General features: G+C 30.5%; 1 protein-coding gene across 3 annotated transcripts in view; it reads right to left on the bottom strand.

Annotated features, from left to right (window-relative positions):
• Nucleotides 1-25,431, bottom strand: part of Dh44-R1 (Diuretic hormone 44 receptor 1) — a 134,936-nt gene that overhangs the window by 36,555 nt on the left and 72,950 nt on the right. For all 3 annotated transcript variants that reach the window (XM_075312263.1, XM_075312262.1, XM_075312261.1), the window contains exons 3-4: nt 14,296-14,494; nt 509-602 (exon numbers count right to left, since the gene is read on the bottom strand). In XM_075312263.1, the coding sequence (XP_075168378.1) occupies nt 509-602; nt 14,296-14,494 (293 nt within the window). The remainder of the gene's footprint in view (nt 1-508; nt 603-14,295; nt 14,495-25,431) is intronic.

The following is a 25,431-nucleotide window of genomic DNA, read 5'->3' as shown; positions in this document are numbered from 1 at the left end:
TTTTCTATGGAAATAAATGTTGACAAACCCTTCTATAGAAATAAAAGTTAGAGAAAATTGTCTATAGAAATAAAAATTTTGACAAAATTTTCTATAGAAATAATGTTGACAAAATTTTCTATTGAAATAAAATTTTTAGAAAATTTTGATAGGCTCATATAGGAGCCATAATATCATTACATGTAGAGTACAATAATGTACTGCGTACAAGAACAGGGAATATTTTGGTGATGTATTTTTCTTGTGGATGCCTTTTTCCTGTGCTCACTACCCCAATATATAAAACACTGAGCTTTTTATAACTACTTAAGTGGTGAGAACTATGTGTAGATGCTTAAACAAAAATGAACAGAGAAACCTACATATGAGTATGTGTTTTTTTTTCTCATAACAATATTGTATGAATTAAGAACTTGGTGGCATATATAATAAAATACACTCACTAATCCCATCGTAGAAATATTCACATAAACACACAAAACACATACGTACATACATACATACATACCTGTACAGAGAGTGTTAATATCCATAGTAGACCCGACATGATGTATGTAAAGAATAAATTCGCATGTATGGAATTGCGCAAGCAACGCAATTCTCTAAGGGTAAACCACAGCAATGCAACCATATATTCATACGAAAACAACAACCCGCACACACACACATATACACAAATATCCACATCCGTATCCGCAAACACATATGTGTGTGCACAAATATTTAAGATGACAGTATAACCCAGTCATTGTATAGTTAGCGGAGCGGAGTATCAAAAAACAAATGGCCGTTAGCATGTAATGAAGCCAGTTAGTATAGTGGGTGATGATTGTAGAGAGGGAGAGAGAGAGTGCGACGAGAAACAGGTTCACATCAAGCAATTGTCACAATAGCCGAGGTTGGCGTAGTTATTAAAGATGTTGAGAAAAACAAAACAACAACAATAGAGAGCAAACAATTGTCATCACAGCGTATATAGAAAAAGATTTGGTTTGGTGCAGTTGTTATTTTCCATTGTTTATGTGTTTGTTTGTTTTGATTCGTTTCGTTGTGTTATAATTCACAGTTGTTTTTTTTTTATTATTAAGCCATGGTTGATTGCCCACGTTGATTGTTGTATATGAAGCAAGCAAAGTGATGGTATATTTGTTAACGTTATCATTTTATTACCATCCAATTCATGAGTCCCATAAAGAAAGTTGGCGGAGTATATGTTGGCAATATAAATAAAAAAAAATAGAAAAAAGAGACAGAATGGATAAAAAAATTAGTCCTGAGAACCTAATATATACAATAAAATAATATAATAAATTTGTTTTATTTAATTTCCACATCATTTTCCTATTTAAATAAATGAATAAATAATTTTTCATTTTTTTTTTTGGGTTTTACAAATAACCACAAAACTTGTATTCAACTTCATTCAAAAATGGTCAAAGATTAGCATGAGTATTATTGGCAAATTGATTTGTGTAATATCTCAATGTTTTGATTAATTAATGAAATTAGCCGCTGGTTATATAAATAAATGAATTCTTAGATTATTCATATAAATCCCTAAAATCTGGCTATTCTCTTTGTTGTTTCTGTAGCAAACTGTTATTAAATGTAATTAATGATAATTGCACAAACATGAACAATTAGGAGGCAAGTGCTACAGTGAACTTCACCCCAATAATAATTATTAATTATTTTGTATCACGTTAAAAGCAAAATGATATGCAAAGCCTTCACTATTCTAAGGAATAAATCATAGAAGAAAACCCAAGATATCCCATCACAAAAGTGATCGAATAAGTCCTGGTACAGGGATGTTCCAACTCTTAACCCTTTTACTACCGAAATAAACCTAATATTAAAAACTTTAATTTTTCTTCTGTTTTTACTTGTACTAACAGCATGTAAAGGGTGATTCTTTTGAGGTTAGGATTTTCATGCATTAGTATTTGACAGATCACGTGGGATTTCAGACATGGTGTCAAAGAGAAAGATGCTCAGTATGCTTTGACATTTCATCATGAATAGACTTACTAACGAGCAACGCTTGCAAATCATTGAATTTTATTACCAAAATCAGTGTTCGGTTCGAAATGTGTTTCCGCTTTTTTATCGACAAATTTTGTTCAGCGATGAGGCTCATTTCTGGTTGAATGGCTACGTAAATAAGCAAAATTGCCGCATTTGGAGTGAAGAGCAACCAGAAGCCGTTCAAGAACTGCCCATGCATCCCGAAAAAAGCACTGTTTGGTGTGGTTTGTACGCTGGTGGAATCATTGGACCGTATTTTTTCAAAGATGCTGTTGGACGCAACGTTACGGTGAATGGCGATCGCTATCGTTCGATGCTAACAAACTTTTTGTTGCCAAAAATGGAAGAACTGAACTTGGTTGACATGTGGTTTCAACAAAATGGCGCTACATGCCACACAGCTCGCGATTCTATGGCCATTTTGAGGGAAAACTTCGGAGAACAATTCATCTCAAGAAATGGACCGGTAAGTTGGCCACCAAGATCATGCGATTTGACGCCTTTAGACTATTTTTTGTGGGGCTACGTCAAGTCTAAAGTCTACAGAAATAAGCCAGCAACTATTCCAGCTTTGGAAGACAACATTTCCGAAGAAATTCGGGCTATTCCGGCCGAAATGCTCGAAAAAGTTGCCCAAAATTGGACTTTCCGAATGGACCACCTAAGACGCAGCCGCGGTCAACATTTAAATGAAATTATCTTCAAAAAGTAAATGTCATGGACCAATCTAACGTTTCAAATAAAGAACCGATGAGATTTTGCAAATTTTATGCGTTTTTTTTTAAAAAAAGTTATCAAGCTCTTAACAAATCACCCTTTAGAACAAAAAATGCCATTTTGAGAACCTATATGAGCTTGTTCTGAAAACTTGATTCTTGAATTGTGACCAAATGGTCTTACGAAAATAAGCGCTATTTGGCCTATAATATCTTTCACAGTGTGAGAAAAAATACAAAAAAAAGAACCCGTAAAAGTATCAGCTATAGTTTTTGTATAAATGTCCATTTAGTAGAAACATACAGTAGAAAAATTGTCTCAAATTTTTGTTAAAGAAGTTAATAAAAATGTTTTTTAGTGCTCACCAATATGGAAAATATTTATAGCTTATTTAGATTAAAGCCTCTACTTTAAAATAACATCGAGAAATAAATCGAAACTAAGTGGGAAAATAGAATTTGGTGTATTTTTCGAATGTCCTTCTAGGTGGACATCGGTAGTGAAAGGGTTAAAAATACCCTTTTCGAAACTTACAAAACAGACGACTTTGATCTTCTTATTCGGCTGAAAGGTATGCCCTGTTCGGAGTATGACCGATTTGCATAGAAAGGGTCATGGGTTTTGACCGAACTACAAAATGTTATTCAGCGGTGTATTACCCCCCACAATTATGCGTGATGTCATCCACTTTTGTTTTATATCAGCTAGTCTCCAGATCAAGGAACTCTTCGACTAGGATGGTTTGTGTCCAGAGTGATCTGTTGATGAGTCGGATACGTTTAGCTGGGTAAGCGAACATGTAACAGATTGGACAAACGTCGGCTACGCTCCTATTAATTACTGATAGGTAGGAATTGAAGCGGATGCACTTGCCTGATCTGTGGCGGGAGGTCTGTTCGTCGCGGTTTTATGGTCGTTGGTCGAGCTTCGGATTAACCTTGTAGATTCCCACCGCTTCAGCTACAGTATCCCCATGAATCCTGTCTGGTGTGCTGCCTGATCTAATGGATCTCTTTTGGTGCAATGGTTAGCACGCCCGGCGTGTATACACAAGATCGTTGGTTCGATTCCTGCTTCGACCGAACACCAAAAAGTTTTTCAGCAGTGGATTATCCCATCTCAGTAATGCTGTTGACATTTCTGAGGGTTTCAAAGCTTCTCTAAGTGGTTTCACTGCAATGTGGAACGCCGTTCGGACTCGGCTATAAAAAGGAGGTCCCTTGTCATTAAGCTTAACATGGAATCGGGCAACACTCAGTGATAAGAGATAAGTTTACCAATGTGGTATCACAATGGACTGAATAGTCTAAGTAAGCCTGATACATCGGGCCGCCACCTAACCTAACCTAATGCTAGACCTAGCGTTCTAAAAGGCGCATATCTGCCACGGTTCCCACAGTTGGTAGGATTCTACCAAAAATGGTAGATTTTTTACTATTTGGAAGATTTGTAGAATTCCTGATGATTTGGTAGATACATATTGCAAAATATTTTATGGAAATAAAATTAAAAATTACAAATATTTCATGGAAATAAAAGTTTGACAAAATTTTCTATGGATATAAAATCTTGACAACATTTTCTTTAGAAATAAAATGTTGACAAAAATTTTTATAGAAATTAAATTTCGACGGAAATAAAATGTTGACAAAATAGAAATAAAATTGTGACTAAATTTTAATGGAAAACAAGTAAGGAAAGTCTAAAGTCGGGCGGGGCCGACTATATTATATCCTGCACCACTTTGTAGATCCAAATTTTCGATACCATATCACATCCGTCAAATATGTTGGGTGCTATATATAAAGGTTTGTCCCAAATACATACATTTACATATCACTCGATCTGGACAGAATTTGATAGACTTCTACAAAATGGATAGACTCAAAATTTGAGTCGGCTAATCCACTAGGGTGGAACACAATGTTAGTAAAAACAAGTATATACGGCCGTAAGTTCGGCCAGGCCGAATCTTAAGTACCCTCCACCATGGATTACGTAGAAACTTCTACGAAAGACTGTCATCCACAAATTTCAACTCACTCGGATGAAATTTGCTCCTCCAAGAGGCTCCAACACCAAATCTCGGGATCGGTTTATATGGGGGCTATAAATTATTATAGACTGATATGGACCCCTTTTGGCATGGTTGTTAAATATCATATACTACCACCACGTACCAAATTTCAACCAGATCGGATGAATTTGTTTCTCTTAGAGACTCTGCAAGCCAAATCGGGGGATCGGTTTATATGGGGGCTATATATATATATATATTTATGGACCGATGGGGACCAATTTTTGCATGGTTGTTCGGGACCATATACTAACACCATGTACCAAATTTCAGCCGGATCGGATGAAATTTGCTTCTCTTAGAGGCTCCGCAAGCCAAATCGGGGAATCGGTTTATATGGGGGCTATACGTAAAAGTGGACCGATATGGCCCATTTGCAATACCATGCGACCTACATCAATAACAACTACTTGTGCCAAGGGATCGGTTTATATGGGGGCTATATATAATTATGGACCGATTTCGACGAATTTTTGCATGGGTGTTTGAAACCATATATTAACAGCACGTACCAAATATCAACTGAATCAGATGAATTTTGGTCTTCCAAGAGGCTTCGGAGGTCAAATCTGGTGATCGGTTTATATGGGGGCTATATATAATTATGGACCGATGTGGACCAATTTTTGCATGGTTGTGAGAGACCATATAACAACACCATGTACCAAATTTAAGCCGGATCGGATGAAATTTGCTTCTCCTAGAGGGTCTGCAAGCCAAATCTGGGGGTCCGTTTATATGGGGGCTATACGTAAAAGAGGACCGACATGGCCCATTTGCAATTCCATGCGACCTACATCAATAACAACTACTTGTGCCAAGTTTCAAGTCGATAGTTTGTTTCGTTCGGAAGTTAGCGTGATTTCAACAGACGGACGGACGGACATGCTCAGATCGACTCAGAATTTCACCACGACCCAGAATATATATGTGTTACAAACGGAATGACAAAGTTAATATACCCCCCCATTCTATGGTGGAGGGTATAAAAATATGGGAAACATTTAAATCTGAAGCAATTTTAAGGAAAAGCTTATTTGGACACACTTAAATGGGTACATGGCAGATCCGTATATATGTTCTTCGGATTATCCCATATTCCACCTTGCTGATCAGCATTTGCGATCTTATAAGGATCAATTCATTTTTTAATTGACTTTAGTGATTGATACTATCATTTCTGCGACTGAAGACATTTCAATTAAAAATTAATAGAATGAATTAATTTCGTGATTGAAGACAAAACACATTTTTTTTTGGTCTGAAATAGACAAATCCCAATTATCAGACTACAGCCAGTATTCCGATTTTTGTGAGCTCTAACCTCTTCTTTCACCAAAATATTTCCAATTAAAAAGTTAATTGAAGTTGAAAATTTTTTCAATTAATAAATTAATTGATACAATTAACTTTTTAATCATGATAGAAACATTAAGTTAATTAAGTCAATGATTGAAAATTTTTAATTAAAAAATTAATTGATACAATTAACTTTTTAATCAAATTCGGAAGACTAATTCATTAAAAAAAGCGCTGATTTTTTTTTAATTTTTAATTAAAAATCACTTGTTAATCCAAATAAAAACTCTAAGCCAATTCAGAAAGTAATTAAAAATAGTTACCTTTTTTAATTAATAAATTAATTGAGTTTTGCAATCAACATCAATTAAATTTTTAATTGAATCAATTAAAAAATTAATTGAAATTTGCTGAAAAATCAATTAATTTTTTAATCAAGAATTTTTTCTATGCCCAATTAAAACTGTGATTGATACTATCATTTTCGTGATTGAAGACATTTCAATTAAAAAATTAATTGGATCAATTAATTTGGTGATTGAATCAGAAAAAAATTTTTGTGTGTAGAGACTCTGTATCTCTAACGAATTTCCGTAATTTGTTTCCAGTCTCTGTTTCCCAGCTGGGTAAGGTCCCGAATCCCCTCTTCACCACTATGATCATCTCTTTGCCTAGTAAAGAGCAGTGACAATGGTAGTGGTCTAAGGTCTTACCATCTTCAAAACAAGCCCCACATGCACCATCCTCTGATCCTCCTATTCCGCACAGATGTGCTCTCAATTCTAGGTGGCCGGCTATTATACCCACGGTCCTCCTGATTGTCGTGCTACATTCATTGAGTAGTTCTGCAGTTCTTTTCTATGCCACCCAATAGTATTTTTTCGTCCTTCCGATACATAAATCGATTTATGTGTCCCCCATGCCCATTTATCCAACTCGGACCGCTTTGTGTTTATTGGTTTTGAGATTTCTAAGTTCACTTCATTAAATTCTCATTCATGTGAGAGAAAATTTCTCATTTTTCTCTTGTGGAATATTTTTGAGAAATAATTCATAATGTAGATTTTTATTTTAAACAAATCATAATAAAATCCCTACGTTGCTGAGAATAATTCACTGTTTCACATTTCACCTTTTTTTGATAGACTTATTTGCTTTTTAGCTAATAACATATCCCTTATGAACCACACATTCATCTTTTAACATGGCATAATCTCTTCAGAGAAATGTTTCTTTCGTAATCCTTTGATACTTTGACATATTACAATGTCTCATGACATAAGTGCAGAGAGAGCGAGTATGTTTTTGTGTTTGAGTGTCCAAATGTGAGAATGTGTTTGTGTGAATAGGGTTGACCTGAAAAAGGATCAACAATGTCACAACAATTTGCAAACAAACAAAATACTTGAGAGTATGAGAATAATTGATGGTGGCAACGTTCCAAGTGTTTTTCAAGTATTAATCCCCAAGGAAGTTCTAAGCAAATGAAAAACATTCTTAAGTATGGGCAATTAATTACTCATACGCCCAGTTCGAGCACTTAAGTAGAAGTACCATGATATTCTTGAAGATTAAATAACGAAGGTATGGGGAATTCTAAATATATAGAGGATTGTTTGTGTGTGGGGGGGAATTTTGATAGAAGACATATATCCTGAATGTAATCTCAATTTGTAGAAAAATTTATATTAAGAGGAAAATGTCATAGAAATGTTTACTTCCCATGATGGAAGACAAAAATATGTTGACATGACAGTTGATTGTTGGGACTTTTTTATATAGCGGAAATTAACGGAAATCATTATGGAATTTATTGACAAATTTTGATAAAACCTTAATGGTCCAAATATTATCAATTGGCAATTCAGTATAATTTCCCATCACGTTATTATCGGTTTTGATATGAATATATTTTTACAAATATATCCATATTACCTCAATATATTAAAACTAGTGTATGTGGCCGAAACTCCGACCGTGCCACATCTGTAATACCTATCACCATGTAAAATTTATAGAATTTTCCTTGAACACTTTATCGCCACAGATGATATGATCATAAATATAAAGTTAAATTTATATATCAAATGTGGAAAATCAGCAAATATCGAGTTTTTGATTTAGAAATAGAATATCAACAAAATTTTCTATAGACATAAAATTTCGATAAAATTTTCTATAGAAATAAAATTTTCATAAAATTTTCTATAGAAATAAAATTTTGTCAAAATTTTGTACAGCAATAAAATTTTGACAAATTTTTCTTTAGAAATAAAATTTTGACAACATTTTCTACGAAAATAAGATTTTGCAAAAATTCTCTATAGAACTAAAATTTTGAAAAAAATTCTATAGAAATAAAATTTTAACAAAATTTTCTATAGAAATAAAATTTTGTCAAAATTTTGTACAGCAATAAAATTTTGACAATATTTTCTATAGAAATAAAATTTTGACAAAATTTTCTATAGAAATAAAATTTTGACAAAATTTTCTATAGAAATAAAACTTTCAATAGAAAACAAGTATATACGGCCGTAAGTTCGGCAAGGCCGAATCTTATGTACCCTCCATCATGGATTGCGTAGAAACTTCTACGAATTACTTGGGTTGTGGTATCTTAAAACTTTTTAACATCGTTTTCTAAATTGTGAGTTAGTTCATACGCGGTATATATTCACAGAAAAAAAAATTCACGAAAATTTTTCCAATTAAAATTTTAATTGCGTTTTAAAAAATTTTCAATTAAAAATTTAATTGATTCAACAAATTTTTTAATTGAAACAAAAATCAATCACAAAAATTAATAGTATCAATTAATTTTTTAATTGGATCAATTATTTTTTAATTGACCTTCAATTAATTTTTTAATTGATACTATCATTTCTGTGATTGAAGACATTTCAATTAAAAAATTAATTGGATCAATTAATTTCGTGATTGAACAAGAAAAAAATTTTTTGTGTGTTAGACCACAAAAATTTATCTGAGAGCTATATATAACTATAGACCGATATGGACCTGGTTAGGTTAGGTTAGGTGGCAGCCCGATGTATCAGGCTCACTTAGACTATTCAGTCCATTATGATACCACATTGGTGAACTTCTCTCTTATCACTGAGTGCTGCCCGATTCTATGTTAAGCTCAATGACAAAGGACCTCCTTTTTATATCCGAGTCCGAACGGCGTTCCACATTGCAGTGAAACCACTTAGAGAAGTTTTGAAACCCTCAGAAATGTCACCAGCATTACTGAGTTGGGATAATCTAACGCTGACAAACTTTATGGTGTTCGGTCGAAGCAGGAATCGAATCGAATTGTGTATGTTATGCAAGGCGAGCATGCTAACTATTGCACCACGGTGGCTCCCATAGACCTAGTTAGGCATGGTTGTTAACGGCCATATACTAGCACAAAGTAACAAATTTCAACTGACTCCGATGAAATTTTCTCCTCCAAGAGGCTCCAAAACCAAATCTCGGGATCGGTTTATATGGGGGCTATATATGATTATGGACTGATATGGACCACTTTTGACATGGTTGTTAAATATCATATACTACCACCACGTACCAAATTTCAACCAGATCGGATGAATTTTGCTTCTTAAAAAGGCCGGAGGTCCTCTGGGGATCGGTTTATATGGGGGCTATATATAATTATGGACTGATATGAACCAATTCCTACATGGTTGTTGGATACCATATACTAATATCACGTACCAAATTTCAACTGAATCGAATGAATTTTGCTCTTCCAAGGGGCTCCGGAGGTCAAATCTGGTGATCGGTTTAGGTTAGGTTAGGTGGCAGCGCGATGTATCAGGTTCACTTAGACTATTCAGTCCATTGTGATACCACATTGGTAAATTTATCTCTTATCACTGAGTACTGCCCGATTCCATGTTAAGCTTAATGACAAGGGACCTCCTTTTTATAGCCGAGTCCGAACGGCGTTCCACATTGCAGTGAAACCACTTAGAGAAGCTTTGAAACCCTCAGCAATGTCACCAGCATTACTGAGGTGGGATAATCCATCGCTGAAAAACTTTTTGGTGATCAGTTTATATGGGGCCTATATTAATTATGGACCGATTTCGACCAATTTTTGCATGGGTGTTTGAGGCCATATATTAACACCACGTACCAAATTTCAAGTAAATCAGATGAATTTTGGTCTTCCAAGAGGCTCCGGAGGTCAATTCTGGTGATCGGTTTATATGGGGGCTATAAATAGTTATGGACCGATGTGGACAAATTTTTGCGTGGTTGTTAGAGACCACATACTAACACCATGTACCAAATTTCAGCCAGATCGGATGAAATTTGCTTCTCTTAGAGGCTCCGCAAGCCAAATCGGGGAATCGGTTTATAATCGGTTTTCAGCCGGATCGGATGAAATTTGCTTCTCTTTGAGGCTCCGCAAGCCAAATCGGGAGATCGGTTTATATGGGGGCTATATATAATTATGGACCAATGTGGACCAATTTTTGTATGGTTGTTAGAGACCATATACTAACACCATGTACCAAATTTCACCCGGATCGGATGAAATTTGCTTCTCTGAGAGGATGCGCAAGCCAAATTTGGGAGTCCGTTTATATGGGGGCTTTACGTAAAAGTGGACCGATATGGCCCATTTGCAATACCATCCGACCTACTTCAATAACAACTACTTGTGCGAAGTTTCACGTCGATAGCTTGTTTCGTTCGGAAGTTAGCGTGATTTAAACAGACAGACGGACGGACGGACATGCTCAGATCGACTCAGAATTTCACCAGCACCCAGAATATATGGGGTCTTATAGCAATATTTCGATGTGTTACAAACGGAATGACAAAGTTAATATACCCCCATCCTATGGTGGAGGGTATAACAAAAATTGACAAAATTGTCTAAAGGAATACAATTTTGACAAAGTTTTCTATAGGTATTTATAAAATTTTCAGAAAATTTTCTATAGAAATAAGATTTTGACAAAAATGTTTATAAAAATAATATTTTGACATAATTTTCTATAAAAATTAAATATTTTAAAAAAATTTTCTATAAAAATAAAATTTAGACAAAATTTTCTATAAAAATAAAATTTTGACAAAATTTTCTATAAAAATAAAATTTAGACAAAGTTTTCTATAAAAATAAAATTTTGACAAAATTTTCTATAAAAAGAAAATTTCGATACAATTTTTTATAGAAATAAAATTTTGACAAAATCTTGTATAGAAATTAAATTTTGACAAAATTTTCTATCAAAATAAAATTTCGACAAAATTTTGTATAAAATAAAATTTTGACAAAATTTTCTACAGTAATAAAATGTTGACAAAAAATTTTATAGAAATAAAATTTTATAAAAATAACATTTTGACAAATTCTAGAAATAGAATTCGGACAAAATTTTCGACATAAATAAAATTTTGACAAAATTTTCTGTAGAAATAAAATTTTATGTAAGTTTGTTGTTTTTGTTTTTTGGCCTTTTTGTTTATTACCTTCTGTTTTCTTTTTGTAAATTCAAGCTCGAGGTCAGAGTTTTATTTTCTGTTTTATTTTTTTATAATTCGATATTTCGATCTCCTTCGGAAATCATCGACGGGAATAAAATAAATAAATAAAATTAAAACCTATGTCACTGGTGTTATCCTCTCACTTCTGTTGCTGTGTGGTAACAAAAAAATTTTAACAAAATTTTCTATAGAAAAAAAAATTTGACAAAATTACCTATAGATATAGAATTTCGACCAAATTTTCTATAGAAATAAAACTTTCAATAGAAAAAAAATTGACAAATTTGTCTAAAGGAATACAATTTTGACAAAATTTCCTATAGATATAGAATTTCGACAAAATTTTATATAGAAATAAAATTTTCCATAGAAAAAAAAATTGACAAAACTGTCAAAAGGAATATAATTTTCAGAAAATTTTCTATAGGCAAAAAATTTTCAGAAAATTTTCTATAGAAATAAAATTTTCAGAACAATTTTCTATAAAAACAAAATGTTAACAAAAATTTCTATAAAAATAATATTTTGACAAAATTTTCTATCAAAATAAAATTTTGATAAAATTTTCTATAAAAACAAAATTTCGACAAAATGTTGTATAGAAATAAAATTTTGACAAAATTTTCTATAGTAATAAAATGTTGACAAAAAATATTATAGAAATAAAATTTTATAAAAATAAAATTTTGCCAACTTCTAAGAATAGAATTCGGACAAAATTTTCGATAGATATACAATTTTGACTAAATTTTCAATAGAAATAAAATTTTCTATAGAAATACCATTTTGACAAAATTTTCTATAGAAATAAATTTTTGAAAAAAATTTTCTGTAGAAATAAAATTTTAACAAAATTTTCTATAAAAATAAAATTTTGACAAAATTTTCTATAAAAATAAAATTTCGACACAATTTTTTATAGAAATAAAATTTTGACAAAATTTTGTATAGAAATTAAATTTTGACAAAATTTTGTATAAAATAAAATTTTGACAAAATTTTCTACAGTAATAAAATGTTGACAAAAAATTTTATAGAAATAAAATTTTATAAAAATAACATTTTGACAAATTCTAGAAATAGAATTCGGGCAAAATTTTCGACAAAAATAAAATTTTGACAAAATTTTCTGTAGAAATAAATTTTATGTAAGTTTGTTGTTTTTGTTTTTTGGCCTTTTTGTTTATTACCTTCTGTTTTCTTTTTGTAAATTCAAGCTCGAGGTCAGAGTTTTATTTTCTGTTTTATTTTTTTATAATTCGATATTTCGATCTCCTTCGGAAATCATCGACGGGAATAAAATAAATCAATAAAATTAAAACCTATGTCACTGGTGTTATCCTCTCACTTCTGTTGCTGTGTGGTAACAAAAAAATTTTAACAAAATTACCTATAGATATAGAATTTCGACCAAATTTTCTATAGAAATAAAACTTTCAATAGAAAAAAAAATTGACAAATTTGTCTAAAGGAATACAATTTTGACAAAATTTCCTATAGATATAGAATTTCGACAAAATTTTATATAGAAATAAAATTTTCCATAGAAAAAAAATTGACAAAACTGTCCAAAGGAATATAATTTTCAGAAAATTTTCTATAGGCAAAAAATTTTCAGAAAATTTTCTATAGAAATAAAATTTTCAGAAAAATTTTCTATAAAAACAAAATGTTAACAAAAACTTCTATAAAAATAATATTTTGACAAAATTTTCTATCAAAATAAAATTTTGATAAAATTTTCTATAAAAATAAAATTTCGACAAAATGTTGTATAGAAATAAAATTTTGACAAAATTTTCTGTAGTAATAAAATGTTGACAAAAAATATAGGAATAAAATTTTATAAAAATAAAATTTTGACAAATTCTAGTAATAGAATTCGGACAAAATTTTCGATAGAAATACAATTTTGACTAAATTTTCAATAGAAATAAAATTTTCTATAGAAATACCATTTTGACAAAATTTTCTATAGAAATAAATTTTTGAAAAAAATTTTCTGTAGAAATAAAATTTTAACAAAATTTTCTATAGAAATTAAATTTAGACAAAATTTTCTATAGAAATAAAATTTTCTATTAATTTGTGTAAATTTTTGGTAAAATGTTCTTAGAATATTATACTTCTAACCTCAAATTTTTCCCTAACAATAAAAATCTTGCAAATCTTGCAATTACTTTTTAGAAAAAAAAATAATCAAGCTTTAAATGAACTTTAATTACTTTTTACAAAAGTATTCAAGTGTTGTTTAGTGTGTGTGAGTTTGCTCATATTTCTCTCTTCGCCATACAAACACACACCTTTGCAAATTCTTACAGTCAGAAATCACGAATCAACAAAGGATGAAATGCAACAACAACCATAATCCACAATACCACAAATAAGAAGCTCATTAACTTAAAAGCTTTATTTTTCATTCATTATTTTCTTCGTTTTGTTTAACTTTTCGTTGAATTTCGTTTTTTAATTTATTTTCCCCATATCAAAAGGCTAATTTCCTTCAAACAACCCCAACCATGGAAAATTAAAGTCAGTCAGACAAAAATACTTTGAATATTTAATGTGTATTTTTGTAAATTTTTAATACTTTCTAAGGACTTAAAAGATACAAGCGATAAAAAAATACAAACGGATTCACAAAATCCCACACCACCACTTACTTGTAATACACAAACACCGCAATGGCCAAGGTTAGTGACACCAGACTTATGGTATAGCCAATGTAGTAGATAATCGTTGGCAATTCAATTATCGGCTCGAATTCGGAGATAGTGGCAGGTTGGGTTAAATGCATACAGGCATCATAGTTCGTGTATTGATCCCATGTTCCATTTGCATGACAATAACGGGTGGCATTTTCTAAAAATACACAAAGATAAGGATAAGAAAACGTTTGTTAGGTTTGAGGAAAAAAACCCCATAAGATAGGGAATTTTATACAAAATTTAAAAAAGATGCTATAAAAAATCCCTTATTTTACTTGATCATAATATACACTCAAAATTAATTTAGTTAAACCCAAAGATTTTTACCTTCCATTAGGAATTTAGAAAATTTGGTCAAATTTTATTTCTACAGAAAATTTTGTCAAAATTTTATTCCTCTAGAAAATGTTGTGAAAATTTTATTTCTAAATAAAATTTGGTCAAATTTTATTTCTATAGAAAATTTTGTCAAAATTTTATAGAGAAAACCAACAATAACAAACAAAATGAATGAAGATAGAGGAAGCACGCTCAAAAACAAACCAAGCCAACTACATTCAAATCGATGATTTGAGTTTGGCAAAGGAAAAGGGATATGCTTGCAAATTTGTTTAGGCGGTAGCCGACTATCAAACTATTTTCGGAAGGTTCAAGTGTAGTTCACTTTGGGTTGAGTGAATTACTCGAATTTATTCTGATAATTGGTTGACAGTAAGTAGAGGATGCTGATGAGGAATGTGGTAATTCCGAAACAGCTGTACAACCAACCACCTTGCAGTCTATGGGGCTTTGCCCAAATAAATTTGACAAACATACTATTCCTCTGTTGGTTAAGCTACACTTGTAGTTTAGTCATTGCATGGTTTTAGGCTAAAATCAAAAACAACAAAATTTTATTTCTATAGAAAATTTTGTAAAAATTTTATTTCTATTGTCTGTCCCTAGAAAATTTTATTCTTATAGAAAATTTTGTCAAAATTTTATTCCAATGTAAATTTTTGTCAACATTTTATCCATATAGAAATTGTTGCGAATTGTTATTTTCATAGACAACTTTGTTTACATTTTATTTCTATAGAAAATTTTATTAAAATGTTATTTTTATAGAAAATTTTGTCAAAATTTTATTTCTCTAGAAAATTTTGTCAAAATTTTATTTCTATAGAAACATTTGTCAAAATTTTATTTCTATAGAAAAATTTATCAAAATTTTATTTCTATAGAAAATTTTGTTCATATTTCATTTTTATAGAAAATTTTGTCAAAATTGTATTTCTATATATATTTGTTAAATTTTTTTTTCTATAGAAAGTTTTTCCAAAATTTTATTTCTCTAGAAAATTTTTTTCAAAATTTTATTTCTATAGAAAATTTTGTAAAAATTTTATTTCTATAGAAAAATTTATAAAAATTTTATTTTTATAGAAAATTTTGTCAAATTTTTATACCCTCCACCATAGGATGGGGGGTATATTAACTTTGTCATTCCGTTTGTAACACATCGAAATATTGCTCTAAGACCCCATAAAGTATATATATTCTGGGTCGTGGTGAAATTCTGAGTCGATCTGAGCATGTCCGTCCGTCCGTCCGTCAGTCTGTTGAAATCACGCTAACTTCCGAACGAAACAAGCTATCGACTTGAAACTTGGCACAAGTAGTTGCTATTGATGTAGGTCGGATGGTATTGCAAATGGGCCATATCGGTCCACTTTTACGTATAGCCCCCATATAAACGGACCCCCAAATTTGGCTTGCGAGGCCTCTAAGAGAAGCAAATTTCATCCGATCCGGCTGAAATTTGGTACATGGTGTTAGTATATGGTCTCTAACATCCATGCAAAAATTGGTCCACATCGGTCCATAATTATATATGGCCCCCATATAAACCGATCCCCCGATTTGGCTTGCGAGGCCTCTAAGAGAAGGAAATTTCATCCGATCCGGCTGAAATTTGGTACATGGTATTAGTATACGGTCTCTAATATCCATGCAAAAATTGGTTCAAATCGGTCCATAATTATATATAGCCCCCATATAAACCGATCCCCCGATTTGGCTTGCGAGGTCTCTAAGAGAAGCAAATTTCATCCGATCCGGCTGAAATTTGGTACATGGTGTTAGTATATGGTCTCTAATAACCATGCAAAAAATGGTCCACATCGGTCCATAGTTATATAGAGCCCCCATATAAACCGATCCCCCGATTTGGCTTGCGAGGCTTCTAAGAGAAGCAAATTTCATCCGATCCGGCTGAAATTGGGTACATGGTGTTAGTATATGGTCACTAACAACCATGCAAAAATTGGTCCACATCGGTCCATAATTATATATAGCCCCCATATAAAACGATCCCCCGATTTGGTTTGCTTGACCTCCGGTGCCTTTTGGAGAAGCAAAATTCATCCGATCTGCTTGAAATTTGGTACGTGGGGATAGTATATGATATTTACCAACCATGCCAAAAGTGGTCCATATCAGTCCATAATCATATATAGCCCCATATAAACCGATCCCGAGATTTGGTTTTGGAGCCTCTTGGAGGAGCCAATGTACCAAGCCAAATCATCCGAGTGAGTTGAAATTTGGTACATTGTGCTAGTATATGGTCGTTAACAACCATGTCTAACTAGGTCCATATCGGTCTATAGTTATATATATCCCTCAGATAAATCGATTTCCAATCACACAAAAATTGGTCCATATCATGTTCATAATTGTATATTGCCCACATATAAGCGATACCCATATTTCAATTCTGGCTCTCTACGTACCGTGCAAAAAGTCCATATCGATTCGTAATTATTTGTAGACTTAACTATACATAACTTTTTTGTCTAATATATACCACGTATGGACTAACTCACAATTTAGAAAACGATGTTAAGAAGTTTTAAGATACCACAACCCAAGTAATTCGATTGTGGATGACAGTCTTTCATAGAAGTTCTACGCAATCCATGGTGGAGGGTACATAAGATTCGGCCTGGCCGAACTTACGGCCGTATATACTTGTTTTTCTATAGAAAATTTTATCAAAATTTTATTTCTAAAGAAAATTTTGTTAAAATTTTATTTCCATAGAACAGTCGTTTCGGAATTACCACATTCTTCATCAGCATCTTCTACTTGCAGCAAGCTACTCTTGTAGTTTAGTCAACACAATGGCTTTAAGGTCAAATCAAAATCACAAATACAATTTAATTTCTATAGAAACTTTTATTTACTTTTGTTTTTTAATTTTATTTCTATAGAAAATTTTGTCAAAATTTTATTTCTACACCCACAGAAAAAATCGCTTCTCTAACATATGTTCCAAACATATTTTGCAGGAAGCACATATATTATTGGATACTGCCGAAACATTAATATGTTTGTTTTATGTGACCATATTATATGTTTGGAAGCATGTTGAGTCCAAAAGTATTATATACTTGGAAGAATTTTCACCAAAGAAGATTGTGCTCATTCCCTCTCATAATTTTCGCTTCCACGAAATTTGTTAGTTCTTGGCATCTTTTTCTGTAATACAAATAATGTTGAAGAAATTATTCAATTTTATATATATTTTTTTAAATTTTACACGCAAAGAAAAACAACGTTTGGTGCAGCGCAAACGTTTTTCTTTTGTTAGAGTTGTTTGAATTGCTTCGAAAATTTTAAACTTTTATCACCAAAAATATTCGTTTGTTACAAAATTTTTATTTTTTCAATAAAAAAAAATTTCTGACTGTAAGTCTTTAATAACAAACATTTTACAGTTCATAGTAAAAATCTAATATAGTAGTATGTAATGTTGAACATCTTTTCGGAATCTTCCGAACCTATCTGGAATATATTAAAAAAAAATTTGGTGTTCGGTCGTAGCAGGGATCGAACCCACGACCCTTGGCATGCAAGGCGGACGTAGCAACCACTGCTCCACGGTGTTCAACTAAATGTATGTTTCTCTTAAATAAAGATTGTTTAATCGGCTGGTGGGCGCCGCAAGCTATGCTATATAAATATAACTTATATGGATAATTGTCTATTGTTGACAATAACAGCTACATAGCCCAGTGGGTAGTGTGGTCCTCGGTTCGATTCTTCGTCCAGACGAAAATTGTAAATTTATATATGTTTACATTCACACATATTATTTTTATGAAATATTCATGCCCCAAACATTCTATCATACTAACATATGTGTCCCAAACATTTTGTGTTAGTTTAGGAACATTACATGTTTGCTCTTAAATATATTGTGTTTAAAAATTGTGCCCTAAAAACTTTTTGTTTATATCGGAACATATGAAAAATAAATTTTTCTAACAGTGTATAGAAAAATTTCTCAAACTTTTATTTAGATGGAAAATTTGTCAAAATTGTATATCTATAGAAAAATTTTGTCAAAAATTTTATCTATAGATAATTTTTTCTCAAAATTTTATTTCTATAGAAAAATTTGCAACATTTTATTTCTATAGAAAATTTAGTAAAAATTGTATTCCTTTAAAAAATTTTGTCAATATTTTATTTTTATACCCACCACCATAGAATGGTGACGGGGGTATAATAAGTTTGTCATTCCGTTTGTAACACATCGAAATATCGATTTCCGACTATATAAAGTATATATATTCTTGATCAGGGAGAAATTCTAAGACGATATAACGATGTCCGTCTGTCTGTCTGTCTGTTGTAATCACGCTACAGTCTTCAATAATGAAGCAATCGTGCTGAAATTTTGCACAAACTCATCTTTTGTCTGCAGGCAGGTCAAGTTCGAAGATGGGCTATATCGGTCCAGGTTTTGATATAGTCCCCATATAAACCGACCTCCCGATTTGGGAGTTTTTATCCAATTTGCCTGAAATTTTAAATCTAGAGGTATTTTATGACCATAAAGAGATGTGCCTAAAATAGTGAGTATCGGTCCATGGTTTGGTATAGCCCCCATATAGACCGATCTCCCGATTTTACTTCTTGGGCTTATAGAAATCATAGTTTTTATCCAATTTGCCTGAAATTTGAAATCTAGAGGTATTTTATGACCATAAAGAGGTGTGCCAAAAATGGTGAGTATCGGTCCATGTTTTGGTATAGCCCCCATATAGACCGATCTCCCGATTTTACTTCTTGGGCTTATAGAAACCGAAGTTTTTATTCAATTTACCTGAAATTGGAAATCTAGAGGTATTGTAGGACCACAAATACGCGTGCCAAAAATTGTGAGAATCGGTCCATATTTTGGTATAGCCCCCATATAGACCGGTCTCCCGATTTTACTTCTTGGGCTTATAGAAACCGCAGTTTTTATTCAATTTACCTGAAATTGGAAATCTAGAGGTATTGTAGGACCACAAATACGTGTGGCAAAAATTGCGAGTAGCGGTCCATGTTTTGGTATGGTCCTTATATAAAACGACCTCCCGATTTGGGGTCTTGGGCTTAAAGAAACCGTAATTTTTATCCAATTTGTCTGAGATTGGAAATCTAGAGGTATTTTAGGACCATAAAGAGGTGTGTTACAAATGGTGAGTATCGGTCCATATTTTGGTATAGCCCCCATATAGACCGATTCCCGATTTTACTTCTTGGGCTTCTAGAATTCGAAGTTTTTAACCTATTTGCCTGAAATTGGAAATATAGAGGTATTTTCCGGTCATAAAGAGGTGTGCCGAAAACGGTAAGTATCGGTCCATATTTTAGTATAGCCCCCATAAGAACGATTTCCCGATTTAACTCCTTGGGTTTCTAGAAACCGCAGTTTTTATTCGATTTGCCTGAAATTGTAAATATTCTGGTATTTTAGGCTCACAAAAACGTGTATCGGATTAAGTTTTTATCGGTCCATTTGGTAATGCCTCCATATAGACCGATTTCACTGTTTGAGGGTATAGAAGGCGCACCGATCATGAAATTTTCTTGAAACTCAATGTAAAATTTCCAGACTTTACTTCTCGGGTGAAAATCTACAGATTTAAGATTTCAAATCAAGACGTTATTTTATAATGATTCCTCTAAAACTCAAACAAAAATGGTTCCTATAAATCCAGAATCTGATATAGTCCTCATAGGTGAAATCTTTAAATTTATCTTCGGGAAGTGTCCTCAAGCCCTCCTGAAATTTCAAAGGAAACCCTAATATTTGGTTCATGGTGGTGGGTATTTAAGATTCGGCCCGGCCGAACTTAGTGCTGTAGATACTTGTTATAAAAAATTTTATCAAAATTTTGTTTCTATCGAAAATTTTGTCAACATAATATTTCTAAAGAAAATTTTATATAAAATTTATTTCTATAGAATGTCAAAATTTTTAAAATTTTATTTCTATAGAAAATTTCGACAAAATTTTATTTCTATGGAAAATTTTATCAAAATTTTATGTCGGGAGAAAATTTTATCAAAATTTAATTTCCATAGAAATATTTGTCAAAATTTTATTTCAAAATTCTATTTCTATAGAAAATTTTGTTTAATTTATTTCTATATAAAATTTTGTCCAAATTTTATTTCTACAAAAAAGTTTTTCAAAATTTTATTATGATAGAACTTTTTTTCAAGGTTTTGTTTCTTCACCCAGAGAAGGAATATGATCACCTCAAACATATTTCAAGAGCACCATGTTACTTTTTCACAGCGATCATGTAGCATTTTTGTCGCAAAATTATTATTTTCTCGTAAAACATAACCTGCTTTCCGAAATCAGATACATAATTTCCGTGAAAAGAACATGGTTCCGACAAATATGCTACATGCTTTCCGTGAAAAAGTAACATTTTGCTCTTCGAACATGGTTGGGGTGATCATATTCCTTCTCTGCGTGTTGTGAAGATTCTCTTACACTTTTATTTCTATAGAAAATTTTGTCATAATTTTATTTCTGAAAGAAAATTTTGTTAAAATTTTATTTCTATAAAAAATGTTAGTAAAATTCTATTTCCTTAGAAAATTTGTAAAGTACCTCTTAGATGGAGAGGAATATTTTGCAAAATCTACTAAATCATCAAAAATTCTACCAAACAGCAAAAAAAAAGCTACTATTTTCGGTAGAATTCTGCCAACTGTGGCAACCGTGATTGAAATCCGAAGATTTTGGAGATCACTGTGCGTAAGTAATGAATCTTCTCTTTAAGCCATTTTTGGTTGAATCGGGCTGAGTTCGTGCGGATTCCTGTTGGCATGCACATGATCTGCGACCAAAATATTTCTCTGTTCAAGGCTGTTTTAGAACATTTTTCCCATAATATTCGTCATATATTTCGATCCCTCGGTAGGTGAATACGAGAGGGTAGTGACTGTGACGTTTGGGAACACCACTCTCTCATTTGTAAGCTTGTAAACAATAAAATGAATAGTCCCAAGAATCAATGTGCAATATATATTACCCACACCGTAGTACAAATTCGCGAAGTCAAAAATCGACATTTTAATAATCGAAAAGTCGAAAGTCGACTTTTTTCAAATCTTTCAAAGTTAAAAAATCTACTATTCCAAATTTGGTAAAAGTGGAATAGTCACTTCAAAGGTGGACTTTTGCAAAAGTCAAATAGTTGAAAGTCCACTTTTTTGAAAAAAAAAATGTAAAAAAATCGAAAAGTCGACTTTATCACAATCACTTGTTTTTGGCCCCTAAAAGATCATTATCTTTATTGGGTGTAATGGTGGTGTGGTCACAATCCCTAATAGATACCTTATGGTTTTCTCAAAGTTTTTCATATTATTAGTTTCCTTTGAAATAAATCTGTTTGCTTAGTCTCTTTCATTTGCATTCACAATAAATTAACAAGAATTTAATTATTTTTTTTTTTTAACTAAGACTATTTTTTTCCTTGCCTCTTTCCATAAAAAACACATATGTGCTTTCGTTTATCACCATACTAGAAAATCCAATAATTGAAACATGCTTTGATATCCCATTTTGAAATATCCAATCCAGAGAAATGCTCTCTCATATTCATGATATTCCAATTGAAGTTGAGAGTATGAATTAAGTTTACATAGCCTAAAGCGAGAAAATTGTTAAAGAAAAACTGCATTAATATTGCAACGTGCTCGATAGTCTGGCATGGACTAACATTTTCAATCTATATTGTATGGCATTTAACATTTGTATGTGTGAGTGTTCGTTTTGTATTCGCGATGAAATTGTTTTTCTTGTTATGTTTCGTTTGACAAAAAAAAAACAAAAAGGCCAACTTGTTGGTTTGCTTGTATTGCTTTTAATATGAAGTTTCCATTTGACACATACACCATATGGAGGGGATGTCCTTATTAAGTAAAATGCCAACACTCTATGACAGCATATCCTCCTCCATTGCCATGCCACTCATTTTATTTCCATTCCAGTTTGACTTCAATTATTCAATCTATTTTCACATTCATTGGGATGGGGGGAGTTGTTTCAATTCAACAAACAAATGGAGTAAAACACAAACAAAATCTATTGGTATTTACGATGTAACAACCATACAACCATGCTGTGAAGAGACCATGGCAGGACCAATGAGGACAGGCAAATTATTGCGATGAAAAAAACTATTCTAGACTTAATTCTTTTAGCAGTGAGCAATTTACAACTAATTATTATATAAGTATTTAATCTATAAAAAAAAAACAATGGCCCGGAAAACGAACCCTCCGTGGACCGTAAAATCAAAATAATAATCGGTCTGGCAGAAATTTCAACAGAATCCTTTGATTATAGAAAATTTTGTAAAAATTTTATTCCTATAGAGAATTATGTCAAAATTTTATTTCTATAGAAAATTTTCTCAAAATTGTATTTCTATAGAAAATTTTGTCAACATTTTATTTCTACGGAAAATTTTACCAAAATTTTATTTCTATCGAAAATTTTGTCAAAATTTTATTTCTATACAAAATTTTACCAAACTTGTATTTCTATAGAAAACTTTGTCAACATTTTATATCTATCGAAAATTTTGTCAACAATTTATTTCTATAGAAATTTTTGTCAACATTTTATTTCTATAGAAAATTTTGTCAAAATTTTATTTCTATAAAATTTTAGTTCTATGGAACATTTTGTCAATATTTTATTTCTATTAAAGATCTTGTCAAAATTTTATTTCTATAGAAAATTTTGTCAAAATTTTATTTCTATAAAAAATTTTGTATAAATTTTACCTCTATACAAAATTTTGTCTAAATTTTATTTCTATACAAAATTTTATTTCTATAGAAAATGTTGTCCAAATTTTATTTCAATAGAAAATTTTGTCAAAATTTTATTTCTATAAAATTTTAGTTCTATGGAACATTTAGTCAATATTTTATCTCTAAAAAAGATTTTGTCAAAATTTTATTTCTATAGAAAATTTTGTCAAAATTTTATTTCTATACAACATTTTCTCAAAATTGTACTTCTATAGAAAAATTTTTGTCAACATTTTATTTCTACGAAAAATTTTGCCAAAATTTTATTTCTATAGAAAATTTTGTCAAAATTTTATTTCTATAAAAAATTTTACCAAAATTGTATTTCTATAGAAAATTTTATTTCTATACAAAATTTCGTCAACATTTTATTTCTATACAAAATTTTGTCTAAATTTTATTTCTATACAAAATTATACCAAAATTTTATTTCTCCGTGGACCGTAAAATCAAAATAATAATCGGTCTGGCAGAAATTTCAACAGAAACTTTTGAATATAGAAAATTTTGTAAAAATTTTATTCCTATAGAGAATTATGTCAAAATTTTATATCTATAAGAAATTTTCTCAAAATTGTATTTCTATAGAAAATTTTGTCAACATTTTATTTCTACGGAAAATTTTGCCAAAATTTTATTTCTATCGAAAATTTTGTCAAAATTTCATTTCTATACAAAATTTTACCATACTTATATTTCTATAGAAAATTTTGTCAACATTTTATATCTATCGAAAATTTTGTCAACAATTTATTTCTATAGAAAATTTTGTCAACATTTTATTTCTATAGAAAATTTTGGCAAAATTTCATTTCTATAGAAAATTTTGTCAGAATTTTATTTCTATTTAATTTTGTCTAAATTTTATCTCTATACAAAATTTTACCAAAATTTTATTTCTATAGAAAATTTTGTCAAAATTTTATTTCTATAAAATTTTAGTTCAATGGAACATTTTGTCAATATTTTATCTCTATAAAAGATATTGTCAAAATTTTATTTCTATAGAAAATTTTTTCAAAATTTTATTTCTATAGAAAATTTTGTCAAAATTTTATTTTTTTAGAAAGTTTTGTCAAAATTTTATTTCTATAGAACACTTTGTCAAAATTTTATTTCTATAGAAACTTTTGTCAAAATTTTATTTCTATACAAAATTTTGTCTAAATTTTATTTCTATACAAAATTTTACCAAAATTTTATTTCTATACAAAATTTTGTCTAAATTTTATTTCTATACAAAATTTTACCAAAATTTTATTTCTATAGAAAATTTTGTCAAAATTTTATTTTTATAGAAAATTTTGTCAAAATTTTATTTCTATAAAAGATTTTGTCAATATTTTATTCCTATAAAAGATTTTGTCAAAATTGATTTCTATAGAAAATTTTGTTAAAATTTTATTTTTATAGATAATTTTGCCAAAATTTTATTTCTATAGAAAATTTTCTCAACATTTTATTTCCATAGACAATTTTCTCACAATTTTATTTCTATAGAAAATTTTCTCAAAATTTTAGTTTTATAGAAAATTTTGTCAAAATTTTATTTCTATAGAAAATTTTGTCAAAACTTTATTTCTATAGAAAATTTTTTGAAAATTTTTATTTACATCATATAGAAAATTTTACATATAGAAAATTTTGTCAAAATTTTATTTCTATAGAAAATGTTGTCAAAATTATATTTCTATAGAAAATTTTGTCAAAATTTTATTTCTATTTAATTTTGTCTCTATACAAAATTTTACCTAAAATTTTATTTCTATAGAAAATTTTGTCAAAATTTTATTTCTATAAAATTTTAGTTCTATGGAACATTTTGTCAATATTTTATCTCTATAAAAGATCTTGTCAAAATTTTATTTCTATAGAAAATTTTGTCAAAATTTTATTTTTAAAGAAAGTTTTGTCAAAATTTTATTTCTA

This window comes from Haematobia irritans, chromosome 5 (assembly GCF_050003625.1).
Source record: "Haematobia irritans isolate KBUSLIRL chromosome 5, ASM5000362v1, whole genome shotgun sequence".
In the NCBI taxonomy this organism is placed as follows: domain Eukaryota; kingdom Metazoa; phylum Arthropoda; class Insecta; order Diptera; family Muscidae; genus Haematobia; species Haematobia irritans.
This window is presented reverse-complemented; position numbering and strand designations above follow the sequence as displayed.